At 38.2% G+C, this 18,726-nt stretch overlaps 2 protein-coding genes across 8 annotated transcripts in view; one reads left to right on the plus strand and one right to left on the minus strand.

Annotated features, from left to right (window-relative positions):
- The window catches only part of AFAP1 (actin filament associated protein 1), a 114,723-nt gene extending 111,017 nt beyond the window's left edge, over positions 1-3,706 (plus strand). For both annotated transcript variants that reach the window (XM_063157561.1, XM_063157562.1), the window contains one exon: positions 480-3,706. In XM_063157561.1, the coding sequence (XP_063013631.1) occupies positions 480-506 (27 nt within the window). In that variant the 3' untranslated portion in view covers positions 507-3,706. The remainder of the gene's footprint in view (positions 1-479) is intronic.
- Positions 3,707-8,009: 4,303 nt separating this feature from the next.
- Positions 8,010-18,726, minus strand: part of SORCS2 (sortilin related VPS10 domain containing receptor 2) — a 536,381-nt gene continuing 525,664 nt past the window's right edge. For all 6 annotated transcript variants that reach the window (XM_063157566.1, XM_063157565.1, XM_063157563.1 and 3 more), the window contains one exon: positions 8,010-18,448. In XM_063157566.1, coding sequence (XP_063013636.1) covers positions 18,425-18,448 — 24 coding nt within the window. In that variant the 3' untranslated portion in view covers positions 8,010-18,424. The remainder of the gene's footprint in view (positions 18,449-18,726) is intronic.

Raw genomic sequence — 18,726 nt, forward strand, 5'->3', positions numbered from 1 at the left:
TTTAGTTATAAATTTATGTGTTTGCCATGAGTCTTATAAAAAAAAAATTGAAGAGCTGTAAAGCAATCACTTGGTGTCAGCTCTGAGAGATATTGAGGGCTTCCTGCTGTCTTACACCAGTCATTTAGAGAGCCTTGTGTGCTTAAATCAGCCTCTCCCTTACTCAGGGAGAGCTGAGTGCTTTACACCAGCTGTGGGGTGTCAGTTGCTCCAGAAGTCCCCTCTGCAGAATACAAACATGGCTTATTTGCACTGCACTAGAAAATATTTTGTACATAGTTGTGGAAGGGTGGATGCTGTGCACAGACTATCAGAACATACTTGTTATCATTCCCTAACTAATTTTTGGGCTGAATCCAGCAAAGTTAATGAAAAAACTGTTATTGAACCCACTTGTGGATTAGCAGATACGATGACATCAGTGAATTATCCTGATTTCTTTTTAACATTTTCTGTATCTTTTTTTTTCCCCTTTCCAGGAATGGGAGATGAAAAATGGAACATAAACATAACAAAGCCAGTCACTTTCCATAAAAGCCTTACCTACTACAGACCAAGACTTAGGCTGCAAAGGACTCACCTGGCAGGTCACATCAAGTGATAAAACATGAGAAGTTTTATAACTCTGTTAAGTTAATGGTAGCTTGGCGCTAATTTGCCTGTATTCCCTCTACTGTATTGCTGTGTAACTACGTGTGCCCCTTTTTATTAGCTGTAACTCCTTGTTTCCAACTTCACTGGTAGAGAAAATGAAAACCAAAAAAAACCCAACCATAGGAACTAAAAAGGAGCATAAAGTCACAGTTGCAAGTTTACTTTGCTGAAGCAGCAAAGAGCCAGCAATGTTAATTATATCAGACAGCTGGAACACTGCTGAAGACTGGTGGGAAATCCTGACTCCTGCAGGTTAAAACTGCCTTTGGAACTGTGCCACAGAGCAGGTCTAACTCATCAGCAGAGGCTTTGCTGGTGGCTGCTCACATGGCAAAGCAAACCTGAAGAAAAGTGCTTGCAGAGGCAGCAGTGCCTGCTCAGCCCAGCAGCTCTGCAGGGCCACCAGGACTCTTTGGTGAAGCGTTTTTGGGCGACTTTTCAGACAGATGCTTTTGCCATGGGGAGATAAAAAGCTGCCAGACTTCGAGACAGATGCGTTTTTGTACGTTCTCTTTATTGCTGTTCTGAAGCACCAGTCATTTTCAAAGGTCATGTTCTTGAACTATGACTTGTTCCTGATTTTTTTAAAAGGCTAACAGGTATTTTTAGATACTGCTTCTTTTCTATACATTTTAAAGAAGAAAAAGAAAACAATTGAACTTAGTCCTCAACAGAAAAGAGCAACTCAGAATTACTTATGCAGTCAGTCTTGTTTTGTTTTTTATAATATAGTATTGTTAAACTTGAGGTATAGAACACTGCTGTACTTAGTTTCCCTTGTCTGTTTTCAGACCTCAGCTATTATTTTTGAGGAAGATGGACTGAAAAGGTAATAATTTTCAGACTCTTATAAACAGTTTAACAAATAATTGGGGATTTTCCCAAACAGGGGTCCATTTCTGATTACTAGGAAACAACATCTTGCATTTTAGTCTGTAAAATTACAAAAATCTGTTTGTCTCTTATCAATGTCATTCCTGAGAAATTACATGCAGTAAATTGCCACTGAAGCCCTTCAAAATCTCAAGATTGGTTTTTAAAAATCAGAAGGGGGTTGGAGGAGAATGTATAAATCAGATGGCTTCTTTTAAGTTTTCTCTTTTGTTTTTTTTAGGCCTTTGGAGAGCTTTCAATCATACTCTCAAGATTTTTTTCCTCCTCAACTGTGAGGAGTAGAAAATTAATATAAAAAATTACCTCAAAATATGAGTAGTGTTTTAATCACAGATGTTAGGGCTGGAGTCTTGATAATTAGTTAAGACTGCAATTAAAATCACAGAAGCTGGCAAGACAGCAGTTATCAAGGATCCCATCCCTTTGTGGCCAAACCTGCAGATTATCTCTTACCTTTAGGAATGGGTGTGTGCAACTCCTGGGGGGTACCCTGGGATTCTCAGCTGAGCTGGATGCCAGAGGACTTCCTGCAGGAGCTTGTGGGATTTGAGGGCACAGATCTGTCAGAAAGACCTGACAGCTGCCAGGAGATGGGGCTGTGTCCTGTTCCCAAATGCATTTAGGGCAGGGACCCCGCTGACCTTAGCAGTGTAGAAATGGGCCCAGCATGAGAAAAGGCTCTTTGCTTCTTGGTACAAAGGGCCACAGGAATGCAGATACAGTAGGAAAGCAAGTGTCAGTGTGGTTTTCATTGAAAACACAATTTTTTAATATTAGTTTAGGTCGCTTACTTATTAACTCTGTAACTCGAGGGCACATTCTGTATTCTGTGACTATGGACTAAACAGCATCAAATTCCCATAAATAATAGCAGAAACAAATTTGAAGCAAAAGTAAGTTCATTTAGGCTTTTTATTTCAAATTAAGTTATTTATTTGTATATTTCAATAAATATTTAATTTATATCTGTACATATTTATAATGCAAATTAGGCTTCTAGTCAAGGTTAGCAATGATGTAACAATTGCCATTAAGAAGTGGTCCCACATGAAGTAATGCAGAGTAGTCAAAAGCCACATCACTTGTCTTGTTTACCCAATGTTGGCATTGTCTCTTTCCACCCCCTTATCCCATGGTTAAAAAAAAAAAAAAGAAAAATTCCTTGGCAAGGACAGGTTTTAATCTACGCCTGAGGTGGATGTGTGTAAATCTCTGCCCAGGCAAATGGAAATTGTGTGGTGCAGCCTTCCTGCAGCACCTGTAGCACCCTGGGCCCCTGTGGTGCCTGCTGCACAGGGGCTGCCCCCTGATCTAAACATCTTCCACTCTTCCTCCAGCAAAGGCTCCACAAAGCCACCACACTTTAGTCTGTTCTGTGTAACAGCCAAGGTTCTGAAAGGAAGAAAACCAAAAAGCTTGGGAAATAACCTCTCTGTAGACCACTCTCAGTGCTGTGAAATGTACTCTGTTGCCTTGAATAGCACTATTGCTGCACAATTTTTTATAAAGAGCAACAGAACCTGTATTTTTCACTGTTTTTAGATTCCAGGATCACCAGGCAAACTCGGCCATAGAGCAGCATGACTTTTGTTTGAAAGGAAAACTCCCGTATTTTGAACCATTTCTATGTCTTCTAAGAAAATGTTACGCTTGTACTTCCTCACCAAATGCCTGTTACTGTACCAGGTGCTTTTTTAAAATTGTTTGTTTTGTTTGTTTTTTTTTAAATGGGTGATGCCTTTTTTTATAAAATCCCAGATCATAACTTTGGGGGATCAAGGGTGTTTTTTTAATGAGATGATTGTGGCAATTTGATTTTTCAAATGGAGAATATTAATTTAGTATCAAGTTTTGTTAGACACTTTCAAATTAATTGGCCAAGGGTGTATGTTGTATGATAATGTTCTCATATTAAGAATGTAATTATTTCCTTATTGTATTTTTTAAAAAACAAAATCATATTTAAAAAAAATCTCTGTGAAAAAAAGCATGATAGAAACATGAAAAAAAAGGTTTTGTTTTATTTTTGTTATTGGATATGTTGGCAGTGCCCATTTTAATTGACTGTAAATATAGCCTTTCTACTGTATTTCTCAGTGTATTTAAGTTCTTTCTGACACACATTCATGGACACTTCTGTTAAAAAAAAAAAAACAAAAGTCAAAAATAGACCCACCTTCAAATGTGTGTCTTAGTAGCTTCAACTAACTTTATGCCTTTCTAGTTTATTCTTCAGAAAGTCTTGCAAAGTGTGAAAAAAGACTGGCACCTGGTGGGTGCGACAGATCCGAGACCATTATTAATAAAGTTACCTGTCAAAAAAAGGATTTGCAGTGTTGTTTCTTGGTGTTGGTCAGTTCCAGAGGCACCCTAAGGTGGCACCTTAGCAGCTCTTCCACAATAGTCAGAGCTCAGCTGAGAACCATTCTCCCATGCCAGTCAGTTTAAAAATGTTTGGACATTATCATGAGTGTTTTTTGGCATCAGTTGTATCCCCATTCAACTGAGCAGTGACCTCCTGCAACTTGAATGTCCAAGGACTCTCTTGGCAGTGGAAATGTGGAATTTGATGTATTTAGAGCTCATAGCAGCACTTCCTGCTTGCCTGTTGCATCTGCACCAGCTTGCTTAGATGTCAACTCCACTAATAAATTATGCAATATGTAAAACATTAAAAATTACTCTAAGAAAGGAAAGTGGATTAAAATTAAACTGAGCTGATTACCAGGCTACTTAAAGATGAATGTAGCAATTTCTTGTAGATGACTGACAGATGAGATGATTGAGAAGTGTTAAGCTGTAATTACTCCTTGCTGCTTTTCTTAGATTTTGCTCTTGCTCCTGTTACACGACAATTATTACCAAATATATAAAGTAAAAAGCTTAAGTAGAATATACATTTTATTTTCCCAAACTGAGGCAAGCAGTATTCTGAAGTAGTTAATTGGGTTTTTTCCTGTAGTTACAGCCTCCAAGATCATAATGAAGTTTTAATAGGTATGTCCATGTACTGCATAATAACAGCTAAAGACAAAAAAATAAATGAAAACAAACAAAAATTAACCTAAAAACACAACAGGAAAAATTTAAAAAAAAATAAACCTGCTATAATCCTGTGGTCTAAAATGCAGCAAGTATCTCTAGTCTCTGTCTGATTGATTCACAAGACTTGCAGAAGCAAATGGCAAAAACGAGAAAAACACCTGCAGTGCTGGTGTCTCAATTATCTGCATTTGTAGCTATACAACATTATCCAAATGGCTCTGACTGCATAAATAGATAAAATCTATGGGAGATGGTACAGGGCACAGCAATTCCTCCAGACAAGGAAAAATCCTATTCATATTACAGTGAAGTTCAAGGGAAAAACAAAGATAAGGTCATTCCAGTGTGGAAAAAAAAAATAATCTTGAGGAGGGGATTGTGTTAACAGGTTATAAAAATGGGGAAAATAGTCCCTGCCACTAACAGTACAAACACTGATGGTATCTGAATCAATGATCAGGTTCAAAACAACTGCCCAATTCAGCTGCAGAACTTGTCACAGAATTTTATCGATGCTAAAATCTTATATGGGTCTATAAACAATAAACAAAATTCATGGCAAAAAGTAATTACTTAAAACTATCAAACACAAAGCTCCCTGCTTCAAAACAGAAAAGTCCAGCTCCAGGGAGGCTGGAAGTGTGTTCTGTTTAAGTGTCCTTGTGTGCTTCCCCTGCTCTCTTGACATATTACTACTGATAAATGAAGCTGTTTTCTTTCACAGAAAAATGCTTTTTTTTTTTACACCAGCAGTTACAAAACATTCCCTTCTATAAAGCCATGTATCCTATTCTTTTCAATTTGACTTCTAAAGCAAGAACCTCTCTTTTAAGATCAAGGTAATAATGCAAAATTATTCCTTCACAATTTATTAGATAACAAAAAAAAAAAAAAATCTTATCAAGGGTGTTCCTCGTCAGTAATCTGATTACAAGGCAATCATTTTCCTATTAGATTTTGCAGAACCAGTAGAGTTGCAGTTACATGGTCCTGAGCTGAACATAAGCTTAATTTCTGGTTTAATTACTAATTTTTAAATAGACTGTTAATTGCCCTCACTGAGTTATTCCTTAGAATTTTTACTTCTTTAGTCTGGTTTTGGCATGTATCACTGATTCTCTATTTTTGTTTTAAATCAACTTTTGCTATGATACTGTAATGGCAGGAATGGATCCTTTTGTCACTTTCAAAATACACCGTGCAGCATTTGCACTATTTTGCTTCAGCTTTTGAAAACCATGAAGTTTTCAAAAAGAAATGTTTCAAATGTACTGTAACAGAGTACATACATTTTCTCCACAGCAGCTGGATCCATAAGAAAGCAAAACTTCTTTCAAGGCATAAATCACATACAGCAAAATGTCTTTCAAGGCATAAATTTATGTATTTCAAGGCATAAATCACAAAAAAAAAAAAAAAAAAAACGAAAAGAAATCAGTGTCTTAATGGAAAACAGGAAAAAATATTGCCTGTTGTTTATGCCTCAAAAGTTTTATTAGAGACATGATTTATGGTGATGTTGAAATCAGTTAAGCTTCAAAATAATATAGCAATTAATATGACTTTGATGACGATAGCAAGGGAAACAGAAGTGAAGCAATTATTCTTTTCTTTCCACAGAAATCAGTTTCTGAAGTACAGTAGCCCTTCAGGTTAGATATTAGCAAATTTTATTTGGTATCTCATTTATGGGAACAGCTTGGCTGTGTCTGTTCTCACTCCTGACCTTCCAAATCAGGAGCTTTCCTTGGAAAGAACTATTGCAACATCATTAGAAGTGACTTTATAATTTCTGTGAGTTTTGCTTGTATTTATATCAGAGCACTCAATTTGGAAAATGAGATGTTATTTGAGATTCAACAGTTTGCTTTTGTAGAGATAAATTGCCGTTAAAGTCTCAGCTAGCCACAGTATAGGATTAGAGAACCTAAAATGACAAATTGCAGTGTTTCCCAGCTGGGCTGCACAAGCTCCATTCCTGCATCCAGCCTCACGTTGAGCATGGTGTGCCACAGGGAAGGGTCAGACTGCCCACACCACAGGGCTCCTCCAGCAGGCACCCTGGGAAAGTGCTCAGCTAGGGCAGACTGGGAAAATTCAGTTTCATCTCATCTGAACTATTTTTCTTTTTAGTTATCCATCTTTGGATCCTCAAAATATATCCACCCTGTGAATAAATAATCCATTTGTGGTCCTATTAAAACTTCATTGCAGTCTATAAAATTTGTATGGCTAATTAAAAAATCAGTAGATGATAATCCATGTTGCTGTTTTATCCCAGTATGAGGTTTAATAAGACTTCACATCCACAACAATTAGAGCACCTCTGGTTTTCCCTGCTGTGGGCAGCAGGCAGTGCAAAGAACATCAAGTATTTATTCTACCAGTCTCAGACTTTCCTTGGGAAGGCACCAAGCTACAGAGCAGCAAGCAGCTCTCAGCAAACCATAAACTCTATTCCAGGCTGAAAATATCAGCTGCACCAAAAGCAGCTCAACTCTAAAGTTTGAAGCAGGAAGGAATGCCCAGGCTGTAGGGATGGAAGGCATCTTCTGACTTTAGCAATTCAGTGACCTTTGCAAAGACAGAGAACACTTGCCAGGATCAGTAGGAGAAAATCTTTAGGACATTAAGGGCAAGACTTCATAAAAATATACTACATAATTCTGCATTTAATTTCCAAAGACTGTAGCAGAGTGAAGTAAATATGATATGTAGCAGCTGGGCATGTCCAGTGGGCATAATTCTGAGAATTTTGGTTTTCCTGGCTTTGTAAATGATTGAATATAGTTTGTAGCTTAGTTTTATTTTGAGTTAAGGCCTGATCCTTACACATGGCTACATCTAGTTTAAGGGCTAAATTTGACTTGCAGTCCCCTGAATTTTGCAAAGAGAATGCAGCTTCTACAGCACAGGCAACTCCTTAGGAAAACAGTGGGATCAAGGAAGGGCAATTAATGGAAAGAAGAGATTGGAATAAAGGCACGGGCAGGGCGCAACACACATACCTCTGTTCTGTCGATGGCGCTCTCTTACAGGGAGATGAAGGCTGAGCCCTACGGAATTCTTTAGCAGGACAGACATACTCAGCCTCTGATGTTACAGAACAGCCCTGCATGGCTTCTGTCTCACCACAGGATGTCACCCTCCACCAGCTACACTGCAGACACCTCCCAGGAAAAGGCAAAAGGACTTTTCCCTCTTTTCCTAGGAATGGAGTCGAGCTGCAATGATAGAGGATGAAGTGGAGTGGCTAAAGAGGAGGAGAATGAAGGTTTGCTGCAGCCTTTGAGCTCAGTGTTGCAGAGCTGAGTCGTTTGCTGCTAAATACCGACACACAAACTCTGGGGACTGGTTAAACCATTTCCCCTCCACAAACCCCATGAGAAGCTTCGAAAGAAAAACAAAGCAATCAATAGTTTAGAACCAAATTTTATTAAAGAAAAACCTGGAGTGCAGGTTCTCAGGACAAATGCATACCTTTGGATGCAGTGGAGTACACAGGTACGTATACAGTAGTTTGCCTGCTACATGTTTGGAAGCTGAAAGAGACCGTGATAATCTGTACTGCACAGTTCATCACCATTGTTAAAATTTGCCAAAAATTTGCTTGTGGATTGCTAACAGATACTTGGTTATGTGTGTGCACTACATATTGCACAAGGGTTTTTGATTAAGCTATTACTTGTGCAGTTGGATCACAGTTAAGTGTTACGTCAAGCATATTCAAACATATATTTGTCTCCTTTTCTCAAAAACAGCACGTCACTACAAAACTGCCATTAAATGTTACATATTTACAAAAATATACAAATAACACTTTTCCACATTTTTGACAATGCACCAATTATGGATTTATTTCATTCTTCACTTGAGCCCTGTTACTGTATACAAAGAAACCTGCTTAAAGTCAAGGTCACCTGAAACAAAATTAGGAGAAGGCATGTTCTCTGTTTTCACAAATATAGAATGTGCAAAGGCAGAAGGAGAGGGCTGTGTAGCCATGTATGTTAAAGGTAGGGGTTAGAGCATACTGATGACTGCTAAGAACCTTCACATGGAGTGGAATAACCCCCTGGTCAAAAATTAAGCATTTGCTGACCCAGCAGTCATAAGCAGTTAAAAAAATTCAGTTCTACCTTGGTTGTAATTAGCTTACATCTATCCAAAGAACTCTCATGCTAGCAATGGGAATAAAAATTATGGTGAAAATCAATGAGTAACCTGTGAGTAACAGGTGCATTGAGAAGACTGACTTTAGTCCTGCAGTTGCTTTCCAAATCCACTGTGGATGAAATTATTCTGTAACATAAAGCTAAACTGATAATGTCTGTTGAACTGCATGGCCTTAAATGAGGGTAGAATTTGGCCCTGCAATGCTGAATAAACAATGTTCCACATTAACCACAGGGTAGCAACATATGCTCTGTGAATCTTCACAAGACACATATCAAGTCTAGTTTTTATTTTCTAGCCTTTCATATACTTACCAAGAGCTGCAGCACTAATTAGCCCCGAAATATTATTTTGGCTTGGTTTAATTACCATTTATTCCTCTTTTGTTTTCATGGGTAATGCCAGCAAAATCTATATTTGTCTGTCTGTACCTGGATTAAGAGACCTGTGCTGGAACAGCCACAGATGCACTGTAAATAAGCTAGCTTCCATCCTTTGCTCTTAAAAAGGAAAATTCTCCTATTCCAACTCTCACCTCTCAAAATATTCCTCCAATCTAGGATGAAGCAATATTGCTAGTGCTGCTTCATATATACACCAAGTTAATTTCATTTAGGTGAGGAAGGGCAATTCCTGATGCCTCCTAAACCCACACTTGCAATGCACTAGGGTGGTATTCTTTAAAACCACCTTCTGCAAAGAAACTTACCAAAGTTTAATGGAAAGATAAATCACAGATGCTGTACATATTTGTTAAAACAACTGGTAGGTAAAACAAAAAAAAGTGGAAGTTTCCTAAAGCACTCTGCCAGATGATCCATTTCCCCACCCTCTTCCAATCTGCTATTCCTCTGTAAACTTCTTGTATTTATTTTTCCTCAGCCACATGGAAGAGGATGAAAATTAGTTAATCACCTTTTAACATCAACCCAGTTTTTTGACAGAATGACAATCAGAGAAAAACAACTCAGACTGGGATCAAGAGAGGATAATTCAAGTATACTTCTCCATTTGATTATGCTTTCCCTCCAGAGCCTTCTGCACTGCAGCAAGCACAACCCATGACTTTACACCCATGAGGAAATAAATCACAGCCTGTCAGTGACAAATGAAAAAAAAGGATCTGTACTCAAAGGCCTGGTGTGTATATGAAATGGAGGAACTCTCTGTTCCTAAAATTAAAATTTCTTGTCACATGTTCAGTAAACTCCAGTCATTGGCGTTTACCCTCAGGAATACTACACCAGCTCCATTCATCTTCTTTAAACATTATAAAATTACAGCTCATACAGGCATTCTAGCAAATTACATTTCAACAGTATAAATGCAAGAGACAGACTCTACAAAATAATTCTTTTCCCTTGTCTCCTAGCTCAGTGCTGTGCTAGGGAGGAACACCATTAGCAAATGACCCCCAATCATCTGGAGCACTCAGAGGCATCTTGACTCCTAAAGCAACATCTTTTCCATGCATCTCAGGTGGGATGTTGCTGCAAGTCAGATCTGTCTTAAATTATAGGCAGAGAGGGTGATAATTTTGCATGTTCCTCGTGCTGCATCAATTTAGACTCATGGTTTAAAGTCTCTGAATGCAACTAACAAAATAAAATAGTTGCCATCATAAATCAAAGTGTCAAGACTTAACCAAAACAAAATCAACAATGTGTAAAACCATACACTGGTAACACTGACTTTCTCCCTGCTTTTCCTTGTCCTCTTTAGTCCTGTGCTCCCTTCCCTCCGCATCTCTCTCACTTACACTCCCTAAGACAGGCTGTACTCTTCCAAGATACCACTGGGCTTTTCAATGATCTTACTCCCATTACATTCTCCAAGCTCCTCCAGCATGATGATTCTGCCAAATATATCTGGTGACTTTGCTTAAATTTGTATTTTATGGAACTTGAATCCAAGCCATTTTCCCCACCCTCTAGTAAAGGTTTCATACAGACCCATTCCATAAACCTGTCAAGTCAAATTGCTCCTGACCCTCTATTAACAAAGAATTCTCTTTACTCCACCTACTGTTCATCTTTGGGTTGTAACAATTTCTCGAAAGGCTGTGTCTCAGCATGGGTCTCAGCATTTCCCATACTGAAATACAAATGCAGCCCAGTGGTCTGGCAAGGTGCTCTACCCCTGCTGCAATTCTGTACCTGCCAGACTGCGAGGTTGGCAAAGCAAGCCAGCCCTTGCTGCGCTCCAGGAAATTCATGGGAACACCATGTCTCAGCCTGTAACCCAAAAGGAGGCAGAGGAAGATATCTGGGAGATAACAGATAACCATCTTTGCCAGTTAAATACATAATATTACTACAGACCAACAGCAAAACCAACATATACACTCGTGAGAGAGGAAATGCTGGGTTTTATTCTTTCAGGGAGCATAATACCCATCCACATCTCAAACTAGAAGCATGTGCTCTCTGGGATGAACATCTGAGAGAAGTTCTTGAGAAGGAAAAGATAAGAATTCCAGAAAGGTTCAGCGGAAATGGGAGCCAAAATTAAAGTTAAAAGGATTAAAAGATACTGAAGTGGGAAAGAAGCAGGAAGGATGGACTGCAGTGACACAAAGCACAGGGAACCTCATCGACTCAGACAATACAGCAGAGCTTAGAAGAGAGGCAGGGAGGGGGAAGATTGTAATTCTTGCTATCAGCTGGGACACAGTAGGGTGCATATCCAAATAGAAACACAGACAGAAACATAAAGCAGAACAAAAAGCAAGGAAGAAAAAGTGAAGTGTAGAAAGCTGTCATCTGGAGAAGCCAGGCAAGGCAGAGCCACAAACAGCAGCAATAATGAAAGAGAACAAAAGGCCTACAAAACAGGGGTGGGGGGAAAGGAGGAGAAACAGAAAAGAGTGGAAATTCAGCTTTTTTTTTTTTTTTTTCCTAGTTTCAGAAGCTACTTGGCAAAGATTTGGAAGCATTAAACAATGCAGGTAACTTCAGGAACAGTCACTTTGCTACTTCAGCGTATCAGAAGATTAACCCCAAAGACAGGAGTGTATTTACAAGTAAATGGAGCCAATGAATTTGGAAACTTGCTGGGCAGTTTGTTTGTGAAGATATTCTGTAATTTTAACCATTTAAAGGCCCTAATGTGAACCTGAAACATAGAGGTGGTGTATTACAATATTCTCCTTTGGAATAGTTTTACCATGTTACTGATGTTTGAGGTCACGGTTCCTCTGCACAGTCCTTTCTATTCAAAATCCATAAAAAGAATATCTCAAAAACCACATGGATATAAGCCTGCTGTTTTCCTGTATGAGCTGCCCTCATTAAAACTACCTCTTTCACCATTTCAGAAAGATTTCATTTTTAAACTCTTTTAATCAATAGGCAGTGTGAATTAATACTTTTTCTAAAAAGCGAATAAGACAATTCATTTGCTTTGATCTGCAAGAGCAGACACTGTCAGAAAGAACTAAATATAAGTATCAAAAGCTGGCTAAAATTAGCAACAAATAACATAGAAACATTAAGACATGTTAAGAAAGTTATTTGGAATGCCTGGCCTTCCTGGTGATTAATATACTCATTATACCATTAAAAATATGTGCCAAAAAGGCATATTATTTAAGCAGTGCCAGGTACTGCTGCTTGTATTATTGCTGCTTAACAGGGCTTTATGTCCACTGTATTGCAAGTAACCAGAGTAAAGATGCAAATTCTACAGAAACTCAGAAATCAAGGCTGATCAAAACGGATGAAGTTTGTGTGAAATGCAAGTGTTGCAAAGAAAAAATATTAAGCAAAATTACTTGTGTAAGGGAAAGAATGCACTCTCTGTCAGGGCTAGTAAATGTTCTTCTAAAAGAAAATCAATCTGGAAGGAAGAGAGGCAAAGAGTTTGCAATTAAGAGTATGTATTTTTAGAGATACTACTAAAAAGTATTTAATGCCAACCATAATAGCTCTTTGATAAGGATTTTTTCACACAGCTATATTGTTGTATTTCAGAGTACATATTTCTAACCCTCCCAGTATTTCTTATGTTAGAAACTGCCTTACAGAAGATCATCACAGCTACCAGCATATACACTAGCTGGAAACAGTAATACTGATAAGCTTCACATATTAAAAAAAAAAGGGATGAAAAGAATGGAAGTCATACATGGCTCCACAATTCATAGTTTAAGTAATTTGCTACTCCATTTAACAGGAGGAAAAAAGCTGGGACTGAAGACTTACAGAAATGAGATCTCATATTAAAAATCATGAAACTGACTTGCTGTACATATCAATTTCAATGGAAAAATATTCCAAGAGGATGCATTCTTTACCCTCCAGAGCAGCCTGAAGTACCATATCAGGCTCTTCTTATCCCAATAACCCTCTCTGCTTCTGCAATACACTTGAAAAGAAGGAACAAATAGCAACTTTTTCTGCAAGACATTCCCATCCAGATTTGGGAAATGGGCTGTTCTAGGCTATCTATCATCAGCTGGGGACAAGGGCTGGCTTGGCACAGAAGAATACAAATCTGAGAGACCACAGCTTGACATTTCCCAAAGACTGCAGGGTTAGGCTATTAATTGCAAAAGCTAACCAGGGGTCTGACTTATTTGTCACTTTGATGATTATAGTCTAAAAATAAGTCAAAAACATTACAGGAATAAAAATGCAGTTAAATGGCACTGAGAGGGCAAATGCTAAGAAGCTGAAAGGAAATAGAGAACATGAAAATACAAACTTAACATTAAGATGATTGTCTGAGCATACCTCACTTATAGTCAATTAAATGCCATTCTAATGAAAGTTTTAGGCTTTCTCAGACTAGTTCTGGCTATGTGCCAGTCTCTTGAAGAAAGTTGTAGAAGCAGTGTGCAACTGGGACTAAAACAGAGAAAATGAGCCAGGAGGAAGCTTTTTGGATGGACTTAAAAGACAAAACAAAATTTTATATCTCAAAAATCAAGATTTATAAGGGTAAATGCTTATAAATTTTGTCCTGGTGGAAATCCAATATTTTGAGAGAAATGGGCACTTACTTTCATCTAAAATGCTGAAATAAAAATGAATATGGAAACAATATAGTGGTATCAATCAATATACAATAAAACAACTACAATAACTCCAACTGGAAGGAACTGTACAATGAAATAAAATGTTTAGTCTCTCTTTTCCCCTGAAGTCTCATTAATGAAAAAATTACAAAACTTTTTTAATAGGAAACATAGAAAAAAATCTATGACTGAAATTGTCATTGATTATATCTACTTAGAAACATTGACTTGAAATAACACTAGAAATTCAAAACTTATCAGAACCTCTGGTTCATCATCAAAAAGCTACTGCATGTATTTTATTACTTATAAGGATTTTCTTTTTCTCCAACATTTTTTTCAGCATGTATCTGTGTAATGAGGATGGAAATTACTGCAGTTCCATTCTATTGATCTCTATTGAAGATACAGCCTACAGTAGTAGAGTTTTCCCACTAAGAGAAGGTCTCATTGGACTGAAAACACAGCTAACCATGATAATCATGTCAGATGAAACCTGCTTTGCACTAGGAACTACTAACGGCAAAGCAATGATTTGTCTTTCTCTACAGGACAGTTAGCTAACAAATCATCTACGTTATATGAATAAACAGCTCACTCCTCATTACACCAGTCATTGAAAGAAGAAAATGCATCAAGAAGGATTTCATTCAATGAGAACATCATAAAAGAGTTCCAAGAAATTGGATGTGAATTGTGGATAACAAAAACATCTCGCCTCAGGCCGTCTGTTTCTTCACAGCCATTTCCACCACCCTCTTCAACAGAGTATAAAAATATACACTGGTTTATATTGCTTATAGTATTGAAAAATTAATTAACACTGTGTGCATTTTCCCTAAATGTCCTCTGAGCATTTCTGAGTATTTTATATGGATGGGCTGTTCCAATGGCATATAAAACATTTAATGTCAAAAGCGAAAGCAAAGACAACAGCTGTAAATCTTGATGGTTCTGTTAGAATGCTTCGGATCATACTGCTTGGAGCACTCTGAAAAGTACAGAGTGTTACTGAAATTGCAAATACATCAGATTTTAAAAAGGCCAAAAGACGCCAATGAGGCCAGCACTTTGCCAGTTTGTTTAGATTCATTATAGCTCAATATCAGTGCTGATAAATATCACTGTACCCATTTTTATAAGGTTTTTGAGCAAGTAACAATGCAGAGAAGTGAGTTCACAATACTAGTGTGCAACAGCAAATTCACAGGCAATGTTGCAGTGCTACCACATAACAGTATGTTCCAATAGCAGTGTTTAAATAAAATTACTTTTTTTTCTTATTTACCAGTGATGCATCTTTTTTGAATTATGCATTTTTTACATTTATACATAATTGCAGCTGGTTTCAAGAGAGAACTTTTAAGAACAATGATAATTACAAGTGAAACAAAGAAAGTGAAACCATTAATAATTTATAGTAACAAAATTCTTTTGCTCTGATGATCCTGAACAAACAGTTATGAATTTAGCCTCACAATACCCCTGTGAGGTAGGTAATTACTATCAGTCCCATTTTACAGGTGGGGAAACCAGAGCACATACAAGGCAAGTAAATTGCTCAAAGTCTGGGTACAGAATCCAGGTATCTGACAGTCATCTTCTGTTTCTTAGCCACCACATCACCCTTCCCCACTAAAAAAGATAACTAATATATGTACAAATACTGCATGTGTGCATGCACACATGTGTGACTAGCACTTGTGCACAGAAGCACCTCTGTGTTTCTGAATATTCATGTGTCAGGATTTTAGATACATATAAAGAAAAAAAAAGATATTTATTCTTTATATGTATCTAGAGATTTTAGAACTAGCACTAGTGAGTATTTTTATTCACAGATAAACCAAGACACCATGAATGAGAAAATGGTAATAATACTTTCTCAGTTTTAAAATAATTCATTTAAAAATTATTCTTTCAAGGAAATCAAAGGCTTCCTTTATTATCTGATGGGTATTATTAATACAGTTATGGCAACACCAACATGTCTTTAGAAAACTGTTTTTAAGACATGACAAACCAACCTCACAGGAGTGCTGTATGAATCAAATTAATAAGCACTGGAAAAAATTATTACAGGTACTAGACTGTGCTAAGTGTTAATTAGAGAACCAAGCAGTTAAATATTCTAAGTTCCAAAAGACTCCTGTGATCAGAGACACAAATCACCCTGAATTGAATGTATCAAAGTAGCTGTTAAAGCATAAATTAGTTGTGTGACCTAGTTCCAACAGAGTCCTTTGCCAGTCAGACTCACCATGTGAGAACAACCCCAAGCAGGAGCTTCCATCCCATTCCTTGTCTATGAAGCTGGTTTGTCACTCACCTGCCCTATACAAAAAATCTATTTCAGATTTATTTCACAGGAACAAGTAAGATGGTCACAATGTTATTTTATTCTCTGCTCCAGCTCATTTCTACTAGAAAAAGCAAGAAGAGCTGGTGAGGAGAGAAAGCCCCTGGTGCAACGATCCCAAGAGTTTCCAATTTATAGCATGTTTTGTATATGCACCTCTCTTCAAGAAACCCAGACTCAGATACATTTAAGACCTTGGATTTCCACAGTCTGGCACACAACAGTCAGCCAGGGCATTGCTTCTCTGTTAATAAGTTTACATGGCACTATACAACTAAATAGGCAGAAATCTTAGAACAATTTCTGTAATTGTTTTCCTGAGCGGTTTGCAAGTGCTTTTCAGAATCTTTACTCTAACTTCTCCACCTAGCTCCTTACAGTAAATTTATAATCTAGATTTTCTTGTGCTTTACTCATACATCCTATGGGGGTTCATGGGAGCCTACAGTACTACACTGAGTTACTACCTCCCAATCCGCTGCATTTGATGATAATATGCTCTATATTCACAGCTACATGGAAGAATGATTCTAATGCATACACTGATTTTTTTTTAAGACAGTTCTTTTCTATTTGACTAGCCTTCATTATTTTCTGTTTGCATTTCTGGATGATGCACTATCTGTATCCTTCTCAAACAAGGTGGTGTGCGAGCTTGTCACTAGCATCAGTATGACATTCAGTGAGTACAGAGTTATTTATTCTCTATCAAAGGCAAAAAGTGAAGAGATTATATAGTTTCTGAGAGAAGCATCCTAATCCCAGGCAGCTGTGACACACAGGATGCCAGACATTTAAACTCACCACACAGCACCACACTTGTTTTCTTACCTGGCTAAAATAAACCACAGAGAAAAGACAAGAGGAGTGTGGATTCACTGCATCGCCATTCCCTAGGCATGCAGAGGTCAGAACTAGGAAACTCTGACCTAAGTGACAAAACTGGGATTAGGAAACAAGGACCTGACTCACAAACCTTTCTGCAGGCAGCTCCTCCAGAAGCCCTTCCCCTGCTGTCCCTGCAGAAAAAGGGGCCAGTGGTGGTAGGACTGAGAAACACCCCTGGTGATGGGAAGGGAACAGGAAACCCTAAATCCCTGCCCATCATCCCCATGACCCTTTGGATTGTCAAACCAACCCCCGTGGAAAAGGTCAGGTTGGGGTTTGCCCACTGCCACCAGCAAGGGCAAATGCCAGGGGAAATCCCAAACAGGGATGCCCTGGGAAGGAGATGGAAGTGCTACCCAGCCCTTCCCAGAGCAGAGCTCTGACCCACCCAGCACAGCTGCCCTTATAGGAAGTTTTTAAAAAATAACCATACAAAGAAAACTGTTTAAAAGAGGTATTTACACTCTCTGCAAATTTAAAAAGAGACAGGCCACCAGCCTAGGGTTGAATAGGAGAACTCATCTGGCAGCTGCCATCATCCTAGAGGGGCTCACTCAGGAGAAAAAAAAGAAGAGCAACTAAAATGACTGTCTGCAAGTGAAGGCACCTGGTCTGGAAATAGCATCAAGCTGGTGTTTTTCTTTCACATGGGATGGGATGGGGGGAGATACTGCTGCTGATAGCTTTTCAGGACTTGCTACACTTACAAGAGTATTACTGTATGTTACAAGAAATCCTAATTAACATTTTATTTCCTTTAATCCTCAGAAGGGCCTAAGCCTAAATTTGTTAGATTGTCTCACATGTGTTTAAGTTAAGAGCTGGTCTCAACTAGGAGTGCATTTGTCTCTCTCTCAGTCCTTTCCCAGTACAGAAACACTTGGCCTACTAAAAAAATTGTCATTGTGATCAACCATCTTTTCTGGTCTAGTCACTGTGTAAAAATCACCTTTTCAGGCTGAAGACTCCCAGCCTTCCACTGAAAACCTCAATTAAAAATATAATTAAAAAGTTACAGTCAATCATTTTAAAAATAAACATAAAGAAATAGAGCATATACAGAAAAGAAACAAGGTGGCATTGAAGGTGCCTAGGGCTACAAATTTGCTACCATAGTTTGAGTTTCAGTCGAAATGAGTTCCCAAAATGAGTTCCCAGGCCATCGAGTGAGCACAAGACATGTTATCCTTCGCCCTTGGTAACTGAGGATGGATGCTTTTTCCACAGGACTGATAAGAAATCTCCTCTCCATCAGCATTTACAGCCATGTTTGCAATTTTGGGACGTCACCAGGGAAAAATAAAACGGTAGAGTGAAGAGTCTTTCGGGTTTTGTGTTCAGCTGCAAATATCAGCTAACCAGGTAACTGTGCATCTCTCTGGAGTTGATGCTCAAAACCACGCCTGAGTGATTGCCTAGGGGAATACAGAAACAAAAGGCCAACATTAGTGCATTTCAGGTACTCCACAATAAATCCCCCTTTTATCGCAGAGACAAGTAAATTGCATAAGAGAGTGTCTTTATCAAACAACAGGTCAGGTGAAGGTTGGTGCAACAGCTCCATGTACCTACAGCACACTTTTGCACAAAGCTTTTGCTCATGGTGGTGGATTTGTGGTGAATTCCTAGGGTTTCTATCCCAGTGACAGCATAAGTTGGTTCTCTTTGTGGCTTATAAAGGTGTAGTTGTCTC

This window comes from Melospiza melodia, chromosome 5 (genome assembly GCF_035770615.1).
Source record: "Melospiza melodia melodia isolate bMelMel2 chromosome 5, bMelMel2.pri, whole genome shotgun sequence".
NCBI lineage: Eukaryota > Metazoa > Chordata > Aves > Passeriformes > Passerellidae > Melospiza > Melospiza melodia.